This window comes from Ptychodera flava, chromosome 10 (assembly GCF_041260155.1).
Source record: "Ptychodera flava strain L36383 chromosome 10, AS_Pfla_20210202, whole genome shotgun sequence".
NCBI classification, from domain to species: Eukaryota; Metazoa; Hemichordata; class Enteropneusta; family Ptychoderidae; genus Ptychodera; species Ptychodera flava.
This window is the reverse complement of record NC_091937.1, coordinates 36,415,074-36,425,984: the sequence shown is the minus strand read 5'-3', so window position 1 is coordinate 36,425,984 and position 10,911 is coordinate 36,415,074. Positions and strand designations below refer to the sequence as shown.

At 34.6% G+C, this 10,911-nt stretch overlaps 1 protein-coding gene across 1 annotated transcript; it reads left to right on the top strand.

Annotated features, from left to right (window-relative positions):
- Nucleotides 1-1,041: 1,041 nt before the first annotated feature.
- Nucleotides 1,042-4,764, top strand: LOC139141489 (polycystin-2-like). The gene is made up of 2 exons (XM_070711088.1): nt 1,042-1,644; nt 2,458-4,764. Exons 1-2 carry the CDS (start codon nt 1,056-1,058, stop codon nt 2,985-2,987), a joined length of 1,119 nt encoding a protein of 372 aa, XP_070567189.1. The 5' UTR covers nt 1,042-1,055; the 3' UTR covers nt 2,988-4,764.
- Nucleotides 4,765-10,911: the final 6,147 nt, after the last annotated feature.

The window sequence follows — 10,911 nt, the reverse complement described above, 5'->3', positions numbered from 1 at the left end:
TTGTTTATATATGAATGTTAGATGTTATAATTATCTGAGCAAGTAATCTTGCACCCACATCTACGCTACGTGCCTGATGGCAAAAACTATACAACTGGTGAGTATTCAATAACACGTAACTCACTGACACATTTAAATTTTAAAATATTCTGCTGAAACTGATTTTGCACCACAAAAAATAATATATTTTATGAACAGCTGGGATGTCAGAAACTTGAAGCTGCCCGATACGGAAATGTATTAAAAGTCAGTTTCTGTCGAAAAGAACAAATGGCAAAAATCACGAACGGGTTTAAAAATACCAGTTTGCCAAAAGTATAGCGCATAAATAACTGATAGCAACAGCTATACATTTATTTTTCCAGACATCATTTTACGTCACTGTCACTGTATGTCATTTATGTACAGATCAGAACGCCTGAGGAATTCTGGACTTGGACGAACACTGTCTTCATTCAACAGATATATCCTGGCTCCAGCCAAGAGACATCTAATGCTACCTTGGACGGACGCTTTCATCGTGCCAACCGTCCAATAATAAGACAGCAAAGGAACATGAAAGGTAATAAACTTTGTATTCAAAGGATCAAGGTCCACCGCATGTGTAAATCACCGTACGTCAATCAGGTATTGCATCGCAACTGTGACAGAGCAGTGAACATTTGAGTTATCTGTGAAATTTTTATATAACACTGTACACTCTGAAATTAAACGTACATTCACAGTCAATATCGCTTATGTCGCTTTATATATCAACTTTAGGCTTGTGCATTCTGGCGGCTCTTGCCCTACAAATTATATTAACTCACTTCCACGGATAAGAAACATCGTCGCCATTTTCATGCGCAAATGGTGATGAATATCATTATGAATATCATTATCATTATTATCATTATGTAGATGATTCGTGCAAAACGTGCTGACTTATATCTACCCCTTGATGCCAAAATACCTTATACAAATATTAAGTTCACTCTGTTTTATTCTATATCATTTCTTTATTTTATTTTGTTGTTTATTTCATCTTTTTACTAGGATCAGGATGGAGGCCGCGTATGCGCACATTTAATCAAAGTAAACCAATATTAGAAGACCCTTGGGAGTATAAAAATTCCTCTGAAGTGCAGGGAACAATCTTTATTGGACAACATGGTATTTATGACACTGGTGGGTATGTTGCGACCCTTCCAAGCAGCAAGACAGCTGCTTTGGCACTGTTTAGTTTATTGTCCCGAGAAAATTGGCTTGACAAGTACACGATAGTAGTATTTGTGGAGTTCGATCTCTTTATCCCGGACAGTAATTTATTTTGCAGCATGGTGTTAGCGGTTGAATCCCCGAAGACGGGAGGTGCCGAGGGCAGACTGACCCAGCAAGTGTTTAAACCACTGAAGATGTTCCACAAGACTTCGTTATCAGATAGTTACGCGGTTACTCTCTTCATATGCTGGGTCTGTATCTGTGTCTTCCCCATTTCTCAAATTGTCTCTTTGGTGCGCCGCATTAGAATCCAGAGACGGCTGTTCCTTAAAGTAGCATGGAACTATTTCGATGTGACGTTGGCTGCGACGACACTCAGTTCTGCAGTTGTAATGGTTGTCTGTGAAGTTGTCATGACTAATGATCTTGGAGAACTCAGAAAAGGTGAGCGTATGTTTGTCTTTTTATGCCGCTGCTGTATGAACACACTAAATTCAAACAGCGTTTATTGGGCACCACTGCTTATATACATATAACAACTTCGATATATATTATATATATATATATATAAATATATATATATATATATATATATATATATATATATATATATATATATATATATATATATATATATATATATATGCTTCAGGAAAGATAAATTCAATGCAAGTATTCTGCTTTATTAGGGTTATATATATATATATATATATATATATATATATATATATATATATATATATATATATGCTTCAGGAAAGATAAATTCAATGCAAGTATTCTGCTTTATTAGGGTTCTTGAACTAGCTATTGTACAATGAACGAGTCTTTCTTTAAGGGACCAGTAAAGCTAACTTTTGATGATTTTTTTCATCATTTTTTATTTCGTTTGTCAATTGCGAGCGCTTATTCTAGTCCCAAAAAAATGTTGAAACACCCACTATTTAGCTTGTCAACATAGCGTCTATGTGTAAACTGCAATGTTTGTGTTTATGTTTACATATGAATTCTAGTTGGGACCAGAATTCTTTCTTAACTATAACAATGTAGTTTACGCATGTACAGTTGACAAGCGAAATATCCTGCATCTCAACATGATTTTGTTAGTAGAACAAGAAATTATGCTTAATGTTAAAAACATAAACAGTGAACAATGCATCAACAGTTAGTATTACTGGCCCTTTAATAATCAGCAGAGAAATTTGTCGATATACAAGCCAGGTAACATGGCAACATATTGTCCTTTTATGTATTTAGGGACCAGGCAAAACCTTCAAAGGACTGCGGCTTTGTACGATTTGCTGAACCACATTATCTCAATGCTGGTATTCCTGTCAATAATTCGTTTCTTGAAGCTGTTGAGATTCAACCAGAGAATGACTCTCCTCTCTAAGACTCTCAAAGAAGCAGGAAAAGACATAATCAGTTGGCTTTTCATGGCATCAGTAATCATCCTTGGCTTTTCTCACGCCGGTTACCTGTTTTTCCATTCGTCAATTGAAAGTTTCAAAACAATGCCAGACACTCTTCGGTTATTCTTTACAACGAGCATTGGAAAGTTTCCGAAAGAAACCTTTCTTCAACTCACCTCCACTTTTGCCCAAATGTTGCTGCTGACCTACGCTGTTCTTAACATCGTGGTGACAATGAATGTATTCATTGCAATCATCAATAAAGCTTTCGGGAAAGCTGATGGAGAACGAAAGAGTGCACAAAATCACTTTGACGTCTTGGATTACCTCTCAACCCGGCTGAAGGAAAGAGTAAATAACAGTGGCAGTAAGTGAAGCGGCGTAGAGGGAGTTTTATTGTGAACATTATACTTGGTGTCATTTAGAAATGAAAACAAACTTCTTGTGCTAGACTTTACAAAGAGCCACCATCACCAAAATTAGACATAAATAATGGAAATGCTGTGTATTGAGGCCTACACAGCTCTATATGTACCCCTCAGTCATATCGTCTCTGCCAAACTAAGACAACCCTAGCAAGGTGAATTGAAATTTATTACAGTGAAAATCTTGCAAAATGCTATGCCATATTGTTTTGCCATAACTCTTCAAAGTGTGAGATTCAAGCTTAATGCAACTTATTGACTCAAAGTCTAAGCGTAAGCCACAACGTTTGTGCACCTTTCACTGTCTGTTTCGTAAATTTAAGGAAAACTATGAAGAAACCCCATTTTGTCTAAGTTTTATCTGCGTAAACTCGTTGCCTAGATTAGACAATGTTTTCATCGCAAATTCATGGTTAGTACTCTTTCCACTTTTCGTAATTTCCATTTCATATGAATAAGGCTAAAGTAGTTAAATTCTTTGTTTTGCATCCCCATCCGCTTAGTTTTTTTAGAATTTCATGAAAAACACACAGCGTATTTGAATAGGAAATTTTAGGACGTAACCGCTTAGCTTTTCTTAACTACACATTGTGTTACAATTGTTTATTTGCTGCAATCAAATTTTCTTATGTGTGTTTTTCAGCCGCTTAGACGCGTACCTTTTCCCATTTTGAGTGGACGCAAAACAAAGAATTTAATTACTTTGGCCTAAACACAAGTTATACTCAACGTTTCTCTTTTCAAGTGGTATCAAAAAATATGTCATCATGTCAACATGACGTGTACATCTGACTTTTAGGGGATAAATGAGTCGAGTACTTGAGTAGGGTTGATTTTGCTTTTACTGTCAATGCTTTTATTGGATAGCTGTTGAGCAAGTTCAAGTTGCAACGATTGATACTTGGGCAATTGCTGATCCTTATAGACGAAGTCTGAGTATGATGACAAGCATTGTGGTGCTTCCACTCATTATACATACGATTCCGGTGTAAAAAGTAGAGACATACTCAAATAATGATGTTTTTCCATAATTTAGCAAATGCACACAAGATGCTACGGTTGCCTCTGACTGCCAGAGCTTTAGTATCAATTCAGTTATGATTTTCCACCATTGTTTTGTGTTGCCTGTACGCCAGTTCGTTGACGAATAGATGGTATGAAAATCACTGTCCATAAACAAACGTTGAAGACTAATATGCTACAAACACGATTGGAACTAATTTTGGATTATTGGATTTTCATATTTTTCAAATTTCTTAAAAGTGTTAGTTGCCTTATAGCTGAATGTTGCAATATCAACATAAAAACAATATCAATATAAAATATCAATATAAAAACAATATCAATATAAAATATCAATATAAAAACAAGTGTGTAATAGAAAAAGAAAAGCAGACGAGATCACATTTGTAGATTAAATCGACATTACATCACCATCCAATTATCCCGAATTAATTCCAATCGTGTTTACATATAATAGTGGCATGCGTCTTATTTTTATTCCTGTCGGTTTTAGAAATACGTACTAGTCACTGTGAAATAGCTGTTTCTCAGTCTGATTTTAAGTGAATTGCAATATCAACTCGCAGTAGAAATAATGCACAGTTAAGTTACATTATTCTCCATTGTAGCTACACAAAGCGGACGGTGTATACATGATGTTGGTTTCCATGTGGTGCCAACAGTTGACTGTGATTAAAATATGGCGCGAAATTTGCACGTTATTATGGGCACGCCCTCTACGCCCTCAACGAGGGGATTCTCATTTTTTCCAACAAATTACACAATTGGTACATAGTAACAGAACCGTGTGCTACATATTTATTTTGATACCAAAGAAAGCATACTCCGGATAAAGTGAATTTGAGAAGGGTTCTTTGGCAGAATGAGTGAATTGTTTACATGCAAATTTGAATCACTTGATTAATGAGCCAAAATTTGCTTCACAATTAGTTAAAGAAAATGTAAATGATCTAGGTATGTTTGTTATCGCTTTTAACAAGTGAGGGATAAAGAATAGTAAAAATTATCTGTTCTTTCTGTTAACCATACCAATTCTTTTTAAACCTTCCGATCGTAAACCCTTTTTAAAGTCATGCATAATTTTGCGAAAATTTGCTGTTTTTTCATAGGCAGCACCCTATTGAAAGTAGGACTTTCCTATCGGCCTATTCTGTTTCGTAAAGGCATGTGAACGAAAAGAAATATATTGTTTTACGTAGTTTCTGCATCTGGAAATGTGTTTGTAACGTCCGACGACTGCGCAGTAGTCTCCATCTCTAATGGTTACGTTACATTTTAAAGCCACAGGAACTTGGTATGTGACGCAGTTTAAGATAAAATGATCCGTCATGACCTCTCTGGTTTTGAGCATGTATTCGTATTGACAGGCAAAGTTTTGACGAATCGTGTCAAACAGATATTCCAAAACGTACAAGGTTTTAAATAAAAGCAGGTACACAAGAGTCTGTCTTGTCTACCTTAGTACTAGCAGACAGAAACCTCCATTATAAGTGTTGACATTGGTACGCTAGCTTGTAGCGGTAACCTACCACGAAGTACAGATGTGTACATTTATGTACGTACCATTTTACTGGCTGGATATTGACATTTTGAAGCCACTCAATGTTATCATAAGCAACAAGGGTTTTAAATGTGTAGCGTCATCATCCATGCAGTGTTTAAGCAAACATTTGAAATTCATTTCTCAGATTTTCATAGGAACATTTTATGCAACAACGTTTTGTTCTGTTCAGTAGCATATCCGTAGCAGAATGTGTTGTTTAATGTACATTTGCCTGTTGAATTCCAAAATCATGTTTTCTTTTGCATTTCTAATGTTTTCCATCGAACGTCACACGTCACAACCATATGGAAAGGTAACTGCACGTGGGACGATTATTATCCCTATGATAAAAGTATTAGGATATGCATCGACATATATGGCCTATTTTACCGACTGTAAGCTTATAGAAAATCAAACAAGCGGATAAGATCAGGACTGAGTATCTGTGAAAAGGTGATAATTATCATAGAAATAACGGGCGACGCATTGACCATTAACGTTTATTTGTGGGCAAGGGCGAGAGGAAAGCTAAAAATTAACGGGCGAGGCTTGCCGAGCCCGTTAATTTGGCTTTCCTAAGCGAACCCAAGAAAACCGTCAAAATTTCCAAAAATTTCAGGAGCGAACGACAACTGGGCCCCAGAAACTGAGCAATACGCGACGCACTGTCACGCGCGTTGTAAAAAATTGGAACATCCGGAGATGTTTTCAGAAAAAAGTATCTCAACTTGACCTACAAGTGCTCCATTTTATTTTGTGATTTACGTTTGAGCTGTAAAGTTACGATACTTTGAGTAATTAATCGTATTATTCATATTCACGGGCATGTTAACAAACCATTACTGTGTATTTGTGGTCAGTCACGTGGTTCAGCTCGTCCAATCAAAATGCGACAGGCAGGGCATGGTAATATATTTGTTATTTTTTAAATAATCAACCGTTTTAAATTCCCTATGCCACGACTGGCGTAACATGTCTTCAACTTTGCGTTCAAAAGTTTGATGCTTAGTGAATGGATATCCGAGCAGGGAGAATTTCTACGTGATATGAGGTTATTTGCAAACGACAAAAACAAAAAATCAATACAGACGTCTGTCATTTTTTGTTCTGTTTTGACAAAAAGAAATTTTTGTTTAATGAGTAAAATGCAGAAATAGGTGTCCCAGTCGTTCAGCAATGTCAACAGATTAGCTTGAAAATGGTTTTACGACTTATTGTCACTTTAAACGTTTGTTTCGAAGATTCATCCTATTATGTTAGGTCTGTATTGATTATCTGACGTTTACGTGTCATTATCTATCATACCAACCATATATATACATATATATATATATATATATATATATATATATATATATATATATATATATATATATATATATATCGCTGAATAATTTTCAATATTTATACATATAACAATATTACAGTTTGCAAAATTAATGATTTTCTCGGCATTAGTAGTCGAATAATAATAATAATTGATTTTAATAATAGTGTAACTAAGGTCAACACCTGATCCTTGGCATCGTCTTTACAATATTAGGAAATACCAAATGTTGAGCTTGAATTTTTTTATTTTTTGCACCAGTACTTAATAAAGGTGAGGGCAAATCTTTATCTTGACTTTTACTCTGTCGTCGAAAATATAATTGCACAGTACAAAAACAAAATATGGAATATTTCAACGTACTTCCGGGAGTATGCCAAGCATAGCGGTTCAGGAACTTGACAATTAATACCGAAAATACAAAATACTGCAATCACACCGGGGCTTGCATACAAAAGTTTCATATAAATGTAGTTCACTAATCGACTGACTCATTTGTTTCAATTTCCGATGTGTATACCAATTATCTCTTCGTTCATGTAGATAATTATTCAGTTAAACTGACATTCATTAAGAAGAAGTTAAACCTTTAGGCTTTTGCCAGATAAGTAAATGTTACATCATTGTATCTCATTAAATTGAATCACAATTATTAGTAAGTAAATTGTTAAAAGAATTTCCAGATGATCGATTCAAATGGTTAGTTGCATCGTAAATATTAAAGAATTTCTCTGTATTTCTTCATAAAGACAAAATTTGCATTGTTCATAATTTTATGTTCATCAGAGAAGATATACAGAAGGCTTTGTTCAAAATTAATATTCTTTAAAGAGATAACGTTGCTATATTTTGATTTTACACGAGTCAATTTTGTATTTTAGTAGTTGTACAGCAATGAATCATAGTGAAAGATTAGGAAAGCGTACTTTAACCTCATTTAAGGAATTGCGCCTCTCGAAATAAAAAGTTTTAAACTTTACTCAATATTTCCCCCATTTCCCTGAAGGAACCTTCACTCGTTATCTTTGCAAATTGTGTACTAGAGAAACAAATTACCTTAAATTTATCGATATTTTAATGTAAAAATGACCTCTTTGCTTGAGTCAAGTAGGCTTTACAATGAGTCAAAACAAGGACAGACCAGCAAAGTATGACGGTGTCATGATTTGTGAGTTAGAATATCTATTCGGGAGGTGAATTCTGCCTAAATAACATTCCCCAACTGTGAAAATTTCTCGATAAGACATTTCTGGAGAATGGATCCCACAGAAAATTAGTATTTCAAAGTCACTCTTCACGTAATGATAACTAAATTATCAATACTCAACAACACTGTGGAAATTTGAGGATCGGCGTTTTAATAATTGAAGACAAGTTGTTTCATAATTTGCTGTGTACCCATATTTTCGTTTGGTTGCAAGAAAGCTGGGATATTTTGAGATCCTTCTTTGGGTGTTTAGATTGTTCGAGATAGTTTTGAAGTTGATGTGCGGACTTTTCCTCGGACGGACTTTTTTTCACTCGAGTGTTCTGCTTCTCATGCTACGTGTTGTTATCTCGTGATGCGGATGAATTTATGTCCCTCAGCTCTGAATTTCAAGCGTTTGCTTAGTGTCTGTATTTTACCGTTGGCCATGGTTTGTCGTAATTTTTAATATAAATTTTATTCTTTGTCTTTATTTGTTGTTGTTTCAATGTTTTGCTTGTTTTGTCAAGTTTAAGGTTGTTTGCGTTAGTAATAAATTTTCTCTGATTCGAACCTCAATGCTTCCGAGAATTTCTGTTCTGTCACGTGTTTCAGCTTTATGTCATCGACGCAGAGCTTATATCAGATTGGTTGAATGTCCATCAGCGTCCGTTGTCTTTCAATTATTCACTTCCTCTCTGAGATTGCTAGTCTAACAGTGATGATCACCCTGAGACTTAAGTTTGTTCACATGATAATGACCTTTGCATATCCAATTCAAAACGTCTTCTTTTCTTGTACTGTTAGTCCTATAGCTTTCAAACTTTTGTTTTATGTTCTTGGGGATGCCCCTATTTGGATTTGTTCAAATTTGCAGAATGTTTACACATGTACATTTTGAAAAGTTTACCTTATTTTTCAAAACTTTCCCAGCTAAAGGTACTTGTCAAACAGCTTTGGAATAAGTTTCCAGCTGCCCAGGGATCATCGGATTATAATTTTGCTAACGTGATCAGTCTTTTTTGAGATGGGAATTTGGTCCAGCGGTTTTGTCTATGGCTTCTCCGCTAGGTGACTGAGTGTCGTACGTTGTAAGTTCGAACCCGATTGAAAAAACCCCACCGCATTTCATATATAAATATTTGTAGTTAATATTTTTTGATTGAAACATCTTACTCTGACGCCCTTAAAGACCTTTCAAAGTTGATACATTCTTAGCATGACATTTGTCAGTGTTAATTATCCAGATTTTGGGGTTTATATATATTATTATTATTATTATTATTATTATTATTATTATTATTATTTTACTTTATTGTCCTAAAAAGGATAATCACCTTACAGCTCAGAGGATAAAAATAACAACCAGACAGACACAAAAAACATAACAACCAGACAGACACAAAAAAACACAGACTAAGTCAGCAAACACACGAAAAATACACTTCAGAGATTGAGTCTCTTGATGGCTGTTGGAACAAAGCTCTTGCTGAACCTTAAATTGTAACACTTCAAGCAGAGAAATCTCCTTCCTGAAGGCAATAATTCAAAAGAGGAATACAAATGATGCTTTACGTCAGCAGTGATTGCTCGTGCTTTGCGCAGTATTGCATTATCCGTGAGCACTGAAAGGGACGGGGTGGGTCTACCAATTATTTTAGCAGCTGTTTGCGAGATTTTTAGCAACTTATTGCGGTTTATATATATATATATATATATATATATATATATATATATATATATATATATATATATATATATATATATGTATGTATGTATGTATTATATATGTATATATGTATATATATATTATATATATGTATGTATGTATGTATGTATATATGTATATATGTATATATGTGTGTATATATATATGTATGAATGTATATATGTATATATGTATATATACATATATATATATATATATATATATATATATATATATATATATATATATATATTCGAACAGTTAACAAACTTTAGCATAGCGTCATCAAGTTGAAATAGATCAAAAGTTCCGTCACAAACGGGTATTTTAGAAATTTGGATATTATGCGCGATATATAGCACGAGTCGGTGGGCGAATGCTCCGTGGAGCACATTGTGTCCTATAGAGTTTATACTCGCCTGCGAATGGGGTTTTTGCAATTGTATTACAAAATATAATTTGTGCACGTTCCGGACTTCAGAAGTCATGGTGCACTCAGGGCGGTAAGCCTTCAACTGGACGACGTTCCGGGTCTATCTCCATGCAAATGTTATGACCTATGCAAATAAGATGACCCAGGCATTTCTACAATACTCAGTACATGAACACATCATGACAGAAGGTGACTCCGGCCTATCTTCATTTGCTAATTAGTATAATTTCCGTGCACGCAAAATCAATTAGACATACAAACATTATTGTATATAATTGTTTCGGACGAAACTAAGAGAAATTAGGCAAATTGTTCCTGGTGAATAGCATTAATAAAAAGAAAGGAAATGATCGATATTTCCAGGGTGTTTTATTTATTTCTTTGTCGGTTGGCTCGTTTTATACTTCGTCAAACAAAAAGTAACATTTTATGTTATCAAAGGGCGTACTTTATGTATACATTGAATTTAGTTTCAATGTGATATTGAATTCTGATTTAGAAACTATCAACAACTAGGCTAGCTATTACAGCCAAAAAGTCGATCAATCAATTTCAAAAGTTTGACTGTAATTGGATGATAATTAGTGAACCAATATCCGTGAAGGAAATGAGGAAAGATACACGATTGTTTTAAAAAGCTCTCTTCAGAGGTCG